Source organism: Brachyhypopomus gauderio, chromosome 1 (assembly GCF_052324685.1).
Source record: "Brachyhypopomus gauderio isolate BG-103 chromosome 1, BGAUD_0.2, whole genome shotgun sequence".
NCBI lineage: Eukaryota > Metazoa > Chordata > Actinopteri > Gymnotiformes > Hypopomidae > Brachyhypopomus > Brachyhypopomus gauderio.
The window spans coordinates 24,571,755-24,589,171 of record NC_135211.1 but is presented as its reverse complement, the minus strand read 5'-3'; the positions used below and the strand labels follow the sequence as shown (position 1 = coordinate 24,589,171).

At 43.4% G+C, this 17,417-nt stretch overlaps 1 protein-coding gene across 1 annotated transcript in view; it reads left to right on the top strand.

Moving 5' to 3' along the window:
- Positions 1-15,898, top strand: part of tex264b (testis expressed 264, ER-phagy receptor b) — a 50,736-nt gene extending 34,838 nt beyond the window's left edge. Inside the window, exons 3-4 of the mRNA XM_077004772.1 lie at positions 9,348-9,519; positions 14,416-15,898. Coding sequence (XP_076860887.1) covers positions 9,348-9,519; positions 14,416-14,714 — 471 coding nt within the window. The 3' untranslated portion in view covers positions 14,715-15,898. The remainder of the gene's footprint in view (positions 1-9,347; positions 9,520-14,415) is intronic.
- Positions 15,899-17,417: the final 1,519 nt, after the last annotated feature.

The window sequence follows — 17,417 nt, the reverse complement described above, 5'->3', positions numbered from 1 at the left end:
CTAGTCCCCTCTCCCTGGTCCCCTCTCTCTGGTCCCCTCTCTCTAGTCCCCTCTCCCTGGTCCCCTCTCTCTGGTCCCTTCTCTCTGGTCCCCTCTCTCTGGTCTCCTCTCCCTGGTCCCCTCTCTCTGGTTCCCTCTCCCTGGTCCCCTCTCCCTGGTCCCCTCTCTCTGGTCCCCTCTCCCTGGGTTTGTTATCCCTCTCTCCCCAAGTGGGTGTTTGAATCTTCTTAAATGGAGCATTTTTATTCCACCCCTTTACTTCCTGTGGTTCTTTTTTAAGTGAATACATGCAAACACTTGTTATGTATTCAGAACTTTCGATTTGAAACAGACAGACAGACAGTGTTGTTGGAGTGGCTGTGTGATTGGACAGTTTAATTATACTGGACAATTGGACAGTACAAATCAGTTTAGTCAGAACCAGAATTAATAATACATCGTATACCAGAATTTTCTTTGGATACTTGTTCCTCTAAGACAATTAGAGCATTTACAGATAACTAATATTTTACATGTGATGTGTAGGATGTACAATGTAAATACATATTTTACAGTATATCAGGACATGACATGAGGGTAGCTCATCACTTTAGGGGAGAAATGCTCAAAACACTTCTGAAAAAATACAGCAGACAGAGCCATTTGAAGCCCCCATGGCAAATTCCCATAGGCGTTTATATGGATTCCCATCCTGTCAGCATTTCAGTTCTCTGTAGTCTAAAAAAAGACAGTCTCAGTAATGATAAATGGTTTTCATAGCAAATGGAGTCAGTGAATCAGTGGGCTTTGTTCCTCCCTCCCTGTGACGTAGCACAGCGGCCCTCCACGTGTTTTGGATCCTGAGAAGAAAGTGCAGGAGAAATGAGTCATATGTGGCCCTACGTTTGACTAATTGCCTCATGTAATGTCAGGTCCCCATTTTTACCGACATTACAGACTCTCCTTTATCTTTGTTTTCAGCTTTTCCACTGATGATCCACACACGGGTACAGTGGTACCTGTCAGTTGTCTGTCGCTGTGCATCAGCAGAGGGGCTTGTTTAATCTGTAGGGTTCACACCCCACTTCCTGCCTTGTTTAATCTGTAGGGTTCACACCCCACTTCCTGCCTTGTTTAATCTGTAGGGTTCACACCCCACTTCCTGCCTTGTTTTAATCTGTAGGGTTCACACCTTACTTCCTGCCTTGTTTAATCTGTAGGGTTCACACCCCACTTCCTGCCTTGTTTAATCTGTAGGGTTCACACCCCACTTCCTGCCTTGTTTAATCTGTAGGGTTCACACCTTACTTCCTGCCTTTCCTGCTTCCTGAGAATCATGCAGCCACTATGGTGATGCTGGGTGAACCCCAGGTTATAAACCTCAGACCTAATGACCATAAACATGGGCATAAACATGACATATTTGGAAATCACCTCTTATGCCACAGATAATTGAATGTGCTGGATGTGACGTGCTGGCAGTCTCAACAGTACCTAATACAAAGCAGAATGAGGCTTTCACTCCACAGATCAAGGCTCAGATTTTGTCTTCTTGAAGTGTCCACCAGCATGCTGTTTTATTTGCCATTTTGAACATTGGGAATATTTACCTCCAGATGCGTCGAATAATCCCCGGCCTTCTGGACTCTCCGAGCAGTACTGGGGCCTCATGTACAAAGACTTGCGTGGATTTCTTACTAAAAATTGGCGTACGTACAAATCCAGAAAATGGCATCCACGCCATTTCTTTTGTACATCCCAATCAACGTGGAATTGAGCGCACACGGTGACACGCCCCCCTATAAATATTCAAATTCATTTAAATTTGCCCTGCACCGGAGAAGTTTGCTCTCTGATCTATCACAAACCATGTCTAAATGGGGAAAAAAGAGGAACTTCACCGAATGTGAAAGTAGAGACGCTCCTGAATGAGGTAGAGGTGCGGAAAAATGTTTGTTTGGTACGTTGTGGCATTACGGCAAAGTGCAAAAGGTCTGAGTGGGATGGCGTGTGTGAAGCTTTAAATGTTGTGGGGTCAGAATAATGCACACTGGCAGAATAATATAATGCACCTAAAAATATCAGTGATGCGCTCACTAGCATCAGCGACTCAATAAAAGAGTTGGTTAAAATTTGCGCTGCGCATTAATTTGTCCTCACTCTGGGTCCACTGGTCGCTCCACCACCTCTAACAATGGCACGGCATACCTGTGCGCAACATTGTGCAGGACCCCACATGCCAGCGCCACCGGCTTTTCAGCTGCCCAATCGCCCTCTCCACGACTGACCGGGTGTGAGAATGGAGAGAATTGTATCTCCGCTCCCGGTCAGTCTGTGGATTACAAAGGGTCATCAGCCACGTCTTGAGCACGTAGCTGCTGTTTCCTAAGTAATTTAACAATTATCCATGTTTAAAATGAATTATTCTAAGCTGGAAATGTCAAATGCTTTTATTTAAATGCTTACATTTTGTTGCTTACCAAGTAGCCACCCGTCACACACTCTGCTAGCTTGTAATCTTATCCCAACCATGCAGTTTGTAAGGATGTACTAATCATTGGGTTGATCCAGGCCAACGTGCCACTACATTAGTAAGTTTTTACATCACAGATTATTTGCACGTTTATGGAATTAAAGTGCTTTTTATTCACATAAGCAAATTCCTCCTCAAATGGTGCCTTCATAGAAATGTGTGTGCAGTCGATCGCTCTGATTATATTAGGGTTGCATTATCGCTGCAAATTGCGCTTTAATGTTTGCCTGGTCAACCGCTTCTTAATGGGAACTTTATATAACTAGCTGACATGCAGATGATCCCATCCAAAACAGCTGGCATGGCCCGGCTCAAAGATGACTGGGACATCCCCGACCGGTCTGCCAGTTCGCTTTGAAACGAGCCAGTTGCCAGGAAGCCGAGCGTTGTCGCTGGCAATGCGCAACTCCTCGCAGTGAAATTGTCTGATTAATTTACTGTTTAATTTTCTGATTAATTTACTTTATTTTACCCAGTAAGGGCTTACTACAATGTGTGCGTGAAGGATATCTTAATAGTGCATCACCTCTAATTGTCGCTAATTGACGAAAACACATTAGAAACATGCGTACGCCAGAGGTGAAGGTGTCGTAGGTTTACGCACTTTCTCACGTTCAAATCAAATTTCGTACATCTGACCGTTTGCGTGAAACATAGCGTACGCAATGTTTTTGTGCGTACGCAACGTTCGTACATGAGGCCCCTGGTCCGGTCTGTCCGGCACCGGGCAAGCGTCAGTGAAGCGAGTGGAGTCATGGTAGTCGGTCCATCAGGAGCTGGAGCGGCCCAAACCGCACACAACAGCATTCAGAAGGTACAGCACAGGTGTTGGTCTCTGTTATTAATAACTGAGGTGGTTCTGAAGGGCTGCCAGTGTTAAAGCCCATGATGTCTGAGCCTGTGAAGACTTAACCATATTTTATATTTATACATTGTTTGTTTATGTATTGTTGTGTCTTGAGAGTCATACTTAAGGAAGCTGAGTTTTTATTCATCTAAAAAAAATATGATGAAAATTTATTACAATATGGTGTAGTTACATTTTAGAAAATGTTTGAAAACATTTTGACATGTCCTGTCAATAGAACCACTGAATAGCCTCAAGGGTGTCAACTCGAAAGGGTTCTGGAAATATCGGTCATCAGCTAAGGGCATTGCTCACAGTATGGGATCCATCTTAGGTACTCTGTAAATAATGTGCATCCTTTGAACTAAGCGTAAATGCCTCAGATCAGTCCTGCAATAGCTGTTACAGGTACTGTAATAGAGATACTGTTTTCAGATCAGTCCTGCAAAAGCTGTAATAGGTGGTACTGTAATAGACAAACTGGTCTCAGGTGTATGGTGTGTCAATACGAAGACTTTATGGGAACACTGTTTCCCTGTGTGTCATTATTGAAGGACCTCAGACCTGTCCTACGTGTGGAATCCTCCTAGTACTTTGTCACTGTCCTCACATCGCTGACCTTCGTGGAAACCTGTGCATTGCATGAGAGATATTATGGAAAATATGTCCTGAGATCAATGAGATGAGCTGAAGAGATCACATTGCATGACAATAATTAGAGGTGATACGATTGGGGTTTTTGAAGCTGATCACCAGAATCAGAATTGATATTTGCTGATCAACACTTCCTCTGCTCCTTATGGGCTTATTAAGTGGGAATGAATCTGTCATTTAAAGTGTTGTATTTACTGTGTAGCAATCATTATTTATTTACTATGTAAAGGTAACTGTTCATAGTAACCTTCCCAAAATATTATAATTAAGTTATTAATACTTATAATAATTAAGTATTAATTTGGAAATTGTTTATTTATTGGAAGGCAAAATGCAGCATATTCTTCTGTTCTCATAATAATGAGATTATGTAAATTATGAAGAAACTGAAACCAATGTAGCAACCTACGTTTCAGCAGATATACCCCATGTACTCCCTGTGTAATTAAAGCTTGTGCTCAGTACTATGGACTATATTTCAAAGAATAAGAAACCATAATAGCTTGTATGGAACTAAAATCAGTTCCAATTTTTCTTTATAAATACAAGCATCACTGCAGTTTTGGAACATTTGTTACTGTGCTGACAACTGACGGCTGGACGTCTGAGCTGCTGATGAGTTAAACTTGCTTGACATGACGTGTCAAGACCAGTAAAGCCATTTATGCTGGATCTGTTTGAATTATGCTGGATCAGTTTTAATTATGCTGGATCTGTTTTAGAAATAAATCAATCAATCAATCAAAGTTTATTTGTATAGCGCTTTTAACAACTCAAGTTGTCGCAAAGCAGCTTTACAGGATTTACAAGGTTAACAATACTATGGGTCCAGAATCCTAATGAGCAAGCCAAAGGCGACAGTGGCGAGGAAAAACTCCCTATGATGGTGGGGAATAGGAAGAAACCTCGGGAGAACCAAGACTCAAAAGGGAACCCATCCTCCATTGGGCGGCCCGTTAACACACAAATACACAAGTCACACACAATTCACACAATCAGACTAGGTAAAAGGTAGAATTGAAAGTTCTGGGTTTTGATATTGTCACTGTAAATGTCTGTTGATGAATGCCAGGCTTTCATTCCGTGTCGGAGCAGTGATGCTGGTATTGTAGGCTCCGACTGCAGTGTTACTCCCCAGGTGAACCCCGGCATCAGCACATCCACCAGCAGCCAGACCATCCCCCAGGTGCCTGCAGGTGCCTGTATCCAATCGTCTTGGGTAGAGCCATGCAAGAAGATAGACAATACAGACTGAGTGGACATGAATTTAAACCACCATTGATTTAAATGTACGTAGCTCACGTGCCAGTGATCAGCATGTGGCTCCGGCAGACTAATCTATAGCAGCATAACTAAAGGGAGGGGTTCAGAGGTGACCACAGGCATGAGGGCTCACTGAGACATTGCTTTCCAGTCAAGTCATAGTCACAAATAGAGTGATGCCAAGACACAGCTGGATGACAGCATCAACATCTCAGATCACCAGAAATCTCAACGTCTGGGGGCCCCCAAGCCCCTACACCTTACAAGGGGAATTTTAGCTGAAGGCTTGACTAAACAGGTGAGTCTTAAGTCTAGATTTAAAGATTGGAACTGTGTCAGAATCTCGGATTTGAGCTGGAAGGCTATTCCATAATTGAGGGGCTTTAAAAGAGAAAGCTCTGCCTCCGGCTGTAGTTTTACTAATTTTTGGAACTAGGAGAAATCCAGCATTTTGGGAGCGCAAAGGGCGAGATGGGTTGTAGTAATCAATGAGTTCACTCAGATATTGTGGGGCAAGACCATTTAACGCCTTATAGGTTAACAGGAGAACTTTAAATTCAATGCGATATTTAATCGGCAGCCAGTGTAGTGCGGCGAGAGTGGGACTAATATGATCGAATTTCCTAGCCTTGGCGGAGGACTCTAGCTGCGGCATTTTGTACAAGTTGTAGCTTCTTTATGGACTGTTTAGAGCATCCAATTAGAAGACTATTACAGTAGTCCAATCTCGACGAGACAAAAGCATGAACTAGCTTCTCTGCATCAGCTAACGAAAGTAAGTGTCTCAGCTTGGCGACATTACGTAAATGGAAGAAGGCAGCCTTAGTGACATTGCATACATGTCCGTCAAATGAAAGATCAGAATCAATAGTGACACCTAAACTTTTTGCAATAGATTTTGGTGTTACTGAAAAACGATCTAGGGTAAGGGGAATATCAGCCCAATTGCTTCTAACAGCTTTAGGCCCAAGAATCAGTACCTCAGTCTTGCCAGAATTTAGTTTAAGAAAATTAGACTCCATCCAGTTTTTAATATCCTGGACGCAGTTCTCAATCTTGAGAGTTGTGGTGGTATCATCTGGATTAGAAGATATATACAACTGAGTATCATCTGCATAGCAATGGAAGCTAATACCATGCCTATGAATGATAGTGCCCAGTGGTAGCATATATAATGAGAATAATATGGGGCCCAGTACAGATCCTTGTGGGACACCATACTTTACTTTAGAATGCTCAGAGCATTCGTTATTTACTAGCACAAATTGGTAACGATCTGTCAGGTAGGACCTGAACCAGGAGAGTGCTTGACCTCTTATGCCAATGAGTGTCTCCAGTCTATGAAGTAGAATATTATGATCAATGGTGTCAAAAGCAGCACTGAGGTCTAGCAGTATGAGAAACGAAATGTGTCCTTTATCAGAGGATATTAAGAGATCATTCAGTACTTTAGTTAGTGCTGTTTCAGTGCTGTGATGAGCTCTAAATCCAGACTCAAATAACTATAAGACATGTTCTGTCTGTAAGAAGGAAGAGAGTTGTGAAAAAACTACTTTCTCTAAAATTTTGGATATGAATGACAGATTAGAAATTGGCCTATAGTTGGACAGTTCTTGGGGGTTAAGACCAGGTTTTTTAATTAGCGGCTTGATGACTGCAAGTTTAAATGAACTGGGAACGTAGCCCAGGCTCAGAGAATAATTTATTATAGTAAGCAGCGGTTCTACATTGCTGTGCAGTAATTCTTTAAGTAGATGGGTTGGTACAGCATCTAGTATGCATGTGGAGGGTTTAGCAGATTTCACCAGTGAAATAAGCTCCTCACGACCAATTGGGGAGAAGGACTTTAACAGGGCATCAGAGCTGACCAGACAGCTGTCAAGGTGCATTGGCATGTTGACAGGCTCTGAGATAGCACTACTAATGTTTTCCCTAATTTTATCAATCTTATCATTAAAGAATTTCATAAAATTGTTACTGCTACACTCTAGTGGAATAAGAGAATTGCTTTGTTCATGACTCCTCGTAAGGCTGGAAACAGTTTTAAAAAGGAGTCCTGAATTGTTTTTATGTTTTTCTATTAAGGCCGATAAGTATAAGGACTTTGCCGTATGGAGGGCATGCTTATATTCAATAAGGCTGCTTTTCCATGATAGTAAATAAATGTAACTTAAGTTACATATTTCATAACTTCTGATCTGCTTTTCTGATTGGCCTTTACAGAGACCTGATTAAACTACTTAGAATGAATAATAATGATTGGCAGCTGATCAATTGGAGCATCCCAAACAATAATTAAGATGTCACATTGATTTATAAATATTATAGATGCACTGTTGTCAGATCTGTCATGGAAATAGGAGATTTATGTGAAATAAACTGCATAGTGGATCTTTCTGAAATCATTACTGTTCTATGCTCCTTTCTGATTAAGAGCAAAGGTGTGTTTTGTGGGCATGCGTGCACTCCAGAGTTTGTGTGTAAAAACAGAATGAGGTCAGATGGGAGATTTATGTAAAACCGAAATGAGAACTCTGATCTTTCTGAAATTATTACTTTCCTGGTGTCCTTTTTGACAGACAGCAAAGGTCCGTGCGAGTGTGCAGATGCATGTGTGTGTGTGTGCGTGTGTGTATATGCATGCATGTTTGAATGTGTGTGTGTGTGTGTGTGTGAGGGAGATAAGAGTGAGTGTGGGTATAAGGAGAGTGTAATAGCCTCTTCAGAGACAGCAGGCTTGCACATCTGATAGGGCCTGAAGGGCCTGGAGGGCCTGGAGACTTGGGGCCCAAAGAGATTATTAGGCACTACAGAGCAGATCGAACAGCCATGAGGAATGAGGGCAACGGGAGGAGCCAAGGGGAGAGAGGGAGAGAGGGAGAGAGAGGGGGGGGGGGAGGGGGGAGAGGGGGGTGGTGGTGTGAGGACACTCATTAATATCCATCTGTCAATGAGGAGTTCCTTTACATACATTACATACATGCTTTCTCTCTTCATCCCTCCCCTCTTTCCCCCTCTCTCCCCTTCTCTCCCTCTCTCTCTCTCTCTCTCTCTCTCTCTCTCTCTCTCTCTGTTGTTTCTGTGTTGCTCATCTGACACCATCTACAGCTTTTGCACTGTGGCTGCCATTTTTCTAGTTTCCATTATGTGTAATTAGCTTAAATACGATTGTATTGGCCTGGAGCTGATGGTATCTGCACAGTAAAGGTCTACAGTGGTGAATGACTCTTGCACATGGACCCTAGGTTAACTCACCACTGACAGGTTTACTGCACAGTGCTTCAGTTTGACACATTCTTGTGTTAAATGTCCCTTGGCACATACCAAATAACATTGCCTTATGATTCATACTGGTCAGAGATTAAACTGCCATGGCAGGACCACTGACTCTAATCGTAAGGCAGCACACTGAAACACACACTTGTCCATATTTCCAGTTTGGAAACATTAAATTTTATTATTTGTATCAGGAAAGAACTGAAAATCCAAATTAACCCATATGATTATGGGAGAATATTACGCAGTTGCCCAACAAATATTCACAGTGAGCAATACCAAATGACACTTCAGGCTTCATACTGTTTGAGAGAATTTAGTATTTTTGTGTAATTGATAAAACCTTTCCCAGCCTTTCATATCATTATGAGTAATAGCTGCTGTGTTAAATGGATCCTATGGTAGAACTGGTGGCATGGATGCACACACCTGTCTGTCCTCTCTCTCTCTCTCTCTCTCTCTCTCTCTCTCTCCCTCTCTCTCTCTCTACATATATATAGAGTGAGAGAGAGACAGAGATTCATAATTGTAGTGAAGTAAAATAAGGTTTCCAGAAAAACAGGATGCACTTTGCTCGCTCAGCCGGTGAAGGACCTCTGTCCAAAATATCCTGTTTCTCTGGAAACCTTGTGTCCTCCACTGCAATTCTGAATCTCTCTACATCTTCTACTAGTACTCTGTGGTCCCTGCCTGGAATCTGGCTCATTAGGGTTGGTTGGGGCGGCCTAATTTGATCCTCATTAAGTAAAATGATGAACACATGCAGGTCATCTCCCTGTCCCTCTTCTCCCTCAGGAAAGGAAGCTCTGTGCTCACCCGTTCCTGGAGATCTACAAGGACCAACAGATCCACTACATGGGTCCGCTGGCCAGGCAGGGAGACTTCTACGTGCCTGAAGTCCGCGAGGCTCCAAGGAGACCACAGGAAGGGGAGGAGTCAGAAGAGGAAAGGAGAACTGACATCTCAGGTAGCTTCCTCCCTTTATAATTGGTCTATTGGTTGTACCCACTGTGCATTATGGTTAAGGTGCAGAGTGTTTCAATAAAATGAACGGCCGTACCATAAAGAGTCACAATAGTCAAACAAAAATATAAAAGTCAAATTGATCAAACACAGCAGGGCTGGCACTGAGAGTGACATGAAGATTTGGAAATTCTGCGACTTTTTGGCAGACACAGTCACAAACCGTGAAGATCACAATAGAAAAGTTTGGAAGGAACATCAGACTCCTCAGAGGGTTGTTACAACAAAGAGAAAGACAAAATCTAATTGATTTGATGCCCATATTTTACCACAAGATATTGTCATTTGACGGCATCAGCGGCTGGAACTTACAGCCAGTGTAAAACCAAACAGGGTAAAAGCCACATTTAGTGTTTTAGAAAATTTACCACAGCATTACCACAACAATTGTTGGCTAACTTAGAATTAGCAGTTTTGTTCTACTAGGTATTACTTTTCTGTACTTCCATGCTAACCTGTTGTTCCAGTAAGACATATCAGTATGTTAATGCTGAGAACACAGCAAAATAGTGCATCTCGCTGTTAGGGTGTGAGAGGCACTCAAAGTTTGTCAGAACCGTTCATTAATGTTGACTTTAGGTTGCCGTGTTCCCCGACTACCAGCATGTGCACTGTATCAGTTTGGAAACCATGCCAGCTGGCCAGCCTAAACCAACCAATCAAATGACGTTGGTGTGCTGTAACCTAGCGATGAGGAGTGGATGCCCTCTCGTGAACAACAGGGCTTCAGAGGAAGAGTGTTTTTATCCAAACGATTGGTGGGAGTGAACAGTGGTGTCTTAACTTTGGCATAGATATGACCTATACAAGATCTGATTCTATGGGCTTCGGTACCAGACCCATGTCATATTTACATTTATTTGTGTGTATGTGTGTGTATGTTTGTTATATGTGTGTGCCATGGAGAGTGAGAGATTTGATAGTTACCCCCAGTAGGGGTTAAAGCATGTGTTGTACACACCAGCTGTCCCGCTGTGTGTGGTGTGTGGGTATGTGTGTGTGTACACATGTATGTGTATGCGTGTGCTCTTCAAGATGTACCTGTCAGCGTGCCACTCTGAGAAGCCAATTTGATATTAACTAACATAACTGAACACTACAGGTGTTGTAATTATCTCTGTGGCACAGTCCAAGTTTTTTGTTGTTTGTCTTTATGGTTTTACACTTGCATTCCCGCCTATCACCCCCTGCTGGTCACACCCACAGTGTGCAACTTCTGCTACTGTCTACGGTCCATATGCATTGGGCAACCACTGACATCATATTGTTGGTGGTTGGCTTTATAATGATCCAAAAAAGATCTAGCATCTCCCAACAGTCCCTGACGAGCCCAACCATCAGGTCGGCGTGCTGCCCCTGAATGTGATTGCTAGGACGTCTCTGCAGCATCTAGAATGCTCTAGAATGCAACTTCCGATTCACTCTAGTTCAGTTGTCGCGTCAGTTCTTTTCCAGAACCTTCAGAAACCAACTGCAAAAGTATTGCTGCAACTCAGTGTTTTTTTTTTGCCACAAAGGCTGCATCCTGAGGGCATTGTGGGTAATGGCAGCTTCCGTCTGGTGTGTTTCAGCCCCGCAGGCCTCTGGCTCTGGGGGCCAGTCCAGACGACTCCGGGTCCGGCACATTTTTGTGGTACATCACATCACACAGTGTTCCCAGTAGACAAGAATGTGCTTATCAGTGCAAAAGAATACATTGTGGATGACAACTGAATAAGGCTTACAAAAGGTCTGTCTTCTCTCGAAGAGAAGTACGATTAAAAATAACCACTTTTGCATCACTGGAAGCTTTCAAAATGTATGTAATATCTCGTTAAAGCAGCACTTAAATGAAAGGAGAGATACTGGCGATGTTTGTCCGTGTCTGTATTAACACATCTCATGATCACGCACCTGCTCCACCACCAAACCAACACCAACGTCTCGTTTGCTTCAGCAGCTTTCCCCTCGTAGACAAACGCCATGAGCCGATACGGATGAATTTTTCATAAAGTGTTTCTGATTATCGAGTAAATTGCCAGGCTATCTCTGAGATGGACCAGCTGAAGCTCGTTTTAAAGGCGAACTAGCCATCAGGCAGTGGCTGAGCTGTAGCCTCCGGGAACGTCGTCTCTGGCACGACGCGAATCACCTCCAGACCATCATGGGCACGTGGATCACTCTGAGAGGCCAGAAAGAAAAGCTCTTTATGCACAACAAGTCTTCATGCACCTTCTAATGCTCTGCTGAGATCTGAGCCACTCAGAGACTCAGTACTCCTTGTTCAGTACTCCTTGTTCAGTACTCCTCATTCAGTACTCCTTGTTCAGTACTCCTTGTTCAGTCTTTCCTTTGTCTCCTTCTGTTCTCCATTTTAGGAATATCTATATACATGCATACATTGGCATTTGTGGAGGAGTCATACGTATTAAGCCGAAAGTGAACAGGCAGTGTTGATAAAGCAGGAGACTTGGGTAGTGTAAGGATCTGAGAGACGGTGCCAGTGGCCCGGTAGTGCTGATGGGAGGACTGGGTCATACTGTCTTCACACGGTACGTCTGGTGGGGGGTTCCCATGAAGCCGTTAGCACCAACAGTGGTACTGGGGGAAATTGATGATCGTGGTTAGCGAGTGACAGGAGCTAGCTAGTTAACCCCACAGAACAGTTACTGGAATACAGAGCGCTGCAGTTGCCAACTGTGATATTCACCCCAATTGGAATTAGTCCTGCACATTTACACATCTGTGCAGTGAGTACACACACTAGTGATCACTAGGGGGCAGTGGTGCACACGTGCCCAGAGCAGTGGGCAGCCCTAGTAGGTAGAGCAGGTGGAGCAGGTGGGGCAGATGTACACAATGTGATGTTCTGGGCTGTCTGGACATCCTGGATCCTCTCACATTCACGGGGATGAATGAATCAAAACACTAAAAACATTGAAACAGAATTCCATAATTTTTTTCTACAAAATAGTTTTGTAATGAATCTAAATTTTGGGCGCAGTGCAGATGAAGCAGTGGTGTCCTGTTTCTCTGAAGGCTTGTGTACTGCAGCATTGTTTTGATATAAACTGCAGTGTAATACGCAGGTTTACCAGAGAAGCACACGTATACGAACAGACGGCTGTGTCAGCCTGTCTCTATACTGCTGACAGAAGCACGAAACATCTGGAAGACACAACACTTTATCTCATCACTATAAAAACACGCACACATATACATTGACACCCATAAACACACACGCATGTACACACACACACACACATACATATATGTAGATGCAAAAAAAGGATTTTAAAGGAACAAGACACCCCCACACCAACCACGACAACACACAATACTACCATGACAGCACTACCATGACAGCACTACCATGACATCACTACCATGACAGCACTACCATGACAGCACTACCATGACATCACTACCATGACAGCACTACCATGACAGCACTACCATGACAGCACTACCATGACATCACTACCATGACAGCACTACCATGACATCACTACCATGACAGCACTACCATGACATCACTACCATGACATCACTACCATGACATCACTACCATGACAGCACTACCATGACATCACTACCATGACAGCACTACCATGACATCACTACCATGACATCACTACCATGACATCCCTATATTCACCACCACCAGACAGCACGACACTCACACATCTGCCACCACACCTAAAGTTCCAGAACCGGCCCTATCAGGACACACTCATTAGTATGGATGAAGTAGAGATGCACTTTTGGATGGAGCAGTTCTTTAAGCACCAAAAACAGAACAGTCATGTAGAAAAAGAAGAGGAGGAAGAAGAGAATGAAAGTGAGAGAGAGAGGGAGAGAGAGAGAGAGAGCAGGAATAGGAAATTAGGAAAGTGCTTTGGTGTAGTGAAGTTGAGGTGAACACATTGTGATGGTTTTGGAAATCGCCGCACTGGTCCTCATTAACGGCATGCCATGAGGCCAGTGTCTCCCCGTCCACACAGCCTGCCTCTGTGTGTGTGTGTGTGTGTGTGTGTGTGTGTGTGTGTGTGTGTGTGTGTGTGTGTGTGTGTATGTGCGTGCGTGCGTGTGTGTGAGACGGCCCGGAGTCAGGAGAGGCGGCGGCGGACGCACACTGACGCTCCTCTCCAATTAAAACAGTGGAAGTGTGACAATTCTGTTTACTTTGAGGCTGGATAGCACTAATTATCTGGAAAGGTCTCATGTTTGTCAGCACCAACCCTCCCACTCCCCCTACACACACATACACACACACATACACACACATACACACACACACACACACACACACACACACACACACACACACACACACACACACACACACACACACACACACACACACACACACAGTATATCTCTAATTATCCAGAAAGGTTTAATGTTCAACAGCAATACACATGCACGTCTTCAGAAACTGCCCTTAATTAATGAGCTGTAACCCAAAAAAGGGGAAGATGGAGTGAAAGAGGAAGGGCTGAGTTAGTAGAGGACACAAGCTCCCTCCTCTTCCTCTGCAGCAGGAGAAGAGCCCGCAGCACTCTGGGGGTGAGACAGTTTTTATTAATGGCTTCATGACCTCTTTGACCTTATTAGCCACGTACCCTGCCATTAGCTGAGGAGCCGTGCGCCTCGCGGACATACATGCACACACACCAGGATGTGATTCACCTGAAGCCACTTTTATGGGAGATTTTATGGGTGTGTTTTTGCCTTGATGTTTACATGCGTGTGTGAACACCCACCGACTACACTGTGCATGTGGCCTGCATGCGTGTCTATTTATATGTTGGTGTGTGTTGCTGGTGGTTGCGTGTGGGTGTGTGTTCACACTATTCAGGTGCAGACTCCAACAGTGAGTGCAGTTCTGTGAGCTATCCGCTCCCCTCAGACAGCCGAGACCCGTCTCCAGCCCTGTCCGTTACCCAGGACCACGACCAACACCGGGACTCGGGCCCGCTGGGGCATGACGATTGGGCCGTGGGCCGCCACAGACGCCCGAGCAGCTCCAGCGCTTCGTCCTTCGAGGACCTGGACGTGGAGAAGGACGGGGTGATCTCGGAGAAGAGGCACACGCCTGATCACCCCACACACAACCACCCACAGGAGCAAAGGATGGTGGTAGAAGGGGAGGAGTGAGAGAGGGAGCGAGGGATGAGAGAAAAGGATGGACATAATGGAGACACAAATGTGGGGTGGATGGAAAGGAGAAGAGGGCGTGGTCTCTTTGTATTTTTAAATCTCCTGGTTTTTCATTGGTTAGTGCATTTTGGAAGGGAAATGGTGTGTACTGAATTTTTTTTTTTAATGGACGTGAACATTTTCATTGAAAAGAGTATTAGAGGAGAATTGTGTTTGTTTGGGTTTTAAGTGTTGCCAGTACTTTGAGTGTTTAAAGGGACCTTTCTTTATTTTTTACCTGTTATTCAAATGAGGTTGGGCTTGTCCTTGGGAAGAACCAATAAAACTCCCTTAGTATAGGGGGTTTAAGAAACCATACTTGAAAACTATTTGAGCCAGGTAATCTGGACTTCCTGTTGTGTCATCATATTTTCATCATCTTCACTGTTTATATTAATAAATTGTCATTTATAGGATGATTGCTGTTTTGCTTATGGTACTGGTACTATGCTGTTTTTTTTCTTTTAGAAAGCAAAGGATATAGCTGATTATTTGTAAATGAATGTTCTTGTTTTCTAGATGATTCTGTTATATAAAAAATTGATTTACTTTTTGAGAATTACTGTTGTGAAGCATATACATTTTTCATGGTTTATGAGCCTTATTAAAAGTGCGGGGGTGAAGGAGAAACCCCATTCCAGCAGTCTTCCCCTGCACTTGAAAAACTAAGATTTATTCAGTGTAATGTAATATATGTCCAGAAGAGCCACGTGTTTGTATATGTGTTTGTACTGCACAGTCCACTTATTGCACTGGAAATCACAGATTGCAGTAAAATATGATTCACAGCATTTCTCACATCAGACAGACTAATTTTACTCACTGTTAATATGTACTTGTATTTTATTTGGTTGTTTGTTATAGGTGGTCAAATTGAAATTCACTGAAATTCTTCCTGCTGTATTACAGTCTGGAGTTAATGTGTCATTGCATGGTCCTGTCCTCTCAAAAACATGACTGACATTTTACATTTCTGGTGCTTATTTTAGCTGCTACGTTTGAACACACCACCAGTGTTATTCATTCAGACAGAAATGAGAATTCCATTGCGATTGTGTTGTCCAGTCTGGGTTTTGCTGAGCACTGTTTGTGGATTTAATAAAGCATTTTATGGACTGCCTGCTGATGCACAGCTCATGGTATGTAGAATTCATAATATTAGTACTGTTAGTAAATGTCAAGACTACCTACTTCAGTCCTGAGGTTTTTCTAAACGTTCAAGGCTTTTATGGTCTCTAAAAGACCATAAAAGATCTACAAATGTCCAATGACTATGACTAGACAATAATAAAACGTGAAGGTGCAGAAGTGATGAAGAGCACCATCATTAGTCACAGAACAGCTTTACTGTGAGGACTCATTCCATCACATCTTTAAGATCGTTTTTTCCTACTGGCCTTCTTCACTTTCGGCCTTTGTCTGTTTTTTTTTTTTACATCCCTCTCAATAAATATGTTTGTACTCTTAATTCCCTCTCCCTAAATATCTACTCTATAATTCCCTCTTTGTATCTTTCTCTCTCTTCCTACCTTTCATTCTGTTTCTCTCTCCCTCCCTCTCTCGTTCGCTACACTCGCACCAGATGCTCGGGCTCTCAGAGTAACTCTCCTTGCGTTCTTCACAGCGGGCCGTGTTTAAATGGCGCCCTGCTCAGCCAGTCTGACAGCTCTGTTCTCTCTCTCGGCAGTGCCGTCACTAATGCGAAGGAGATGGCTAAATCTGTACACATTAAAGAGACAAAGTGTTTGGGGTAAAAACTGCTCAGGTCTGTGCTGAATAAGTAGCAACTGGGCAGTTGATAAATCGCAGCCCATAACGACTATTTCTTGTTTATTAGGTGGACCTTTCACCACACAAAATACATGAGAGAAAATCAACATTTCAGTCAGGTAACAAATTTCAAAGAAAATCCCTAAAGAAAAACAACTCAAAAACATGTCACAAATATCGTCACCCGTGCATCTCGTGTGTGTAGCATCCTTCATTTTCCAAGATTCTCAAGAGAAAAATTACTTTGAAAAGTTGCCCACCCCTCTTTTCATGTGTACTGTAAGATCTGCAAGTTTAATTGGACCTTTTTTCTCATCTTTACGAAGAGTTCCAGTAAACCCACAGTAGGGAGTTAGTGGGCGAGACTACTGACCTGACAGCCAGGTGGCGGTGGTGGGGAGTCGGACTGTTGAACACAAGTGCTCAACTCCATCAGATCTCCGTCTCAGCGACCAATCACGCTCCGTTCCTCTCCTGTCAAGGCTGCTTGGAAATTCGGGTTTTGTCAGCTCACCTTCTATGGGAAAGTGAAGACCCAGTATATTTGGCTAACATACCTTGATCTTATGTCAACTACAGCATGTGGTGCTGAAAATTGGTGAAATATTTTGGTTTTGTTTGCTTGCTTAATACACCAAGATTGTTAACACACCGGCAGCATCAGAATGTGGGTGTTTGAATAGTGGGCCAGCTGTTTATTTACCAGTGGAGGAGTGGGACTTGGAATATATTGATGGTGATTGTGGAGCATTCATGAAGTACTGCAGGTTTAAATCCTCACCTGGAAACTGTTGCATAGGCTTGGACCTGGAGACCAGTCCTAACTGGATGTTAAGAACATCAGAAAATCACTGGAATTGAGGAACTGAAGTAGCTCTGAAGAGTTTCTGA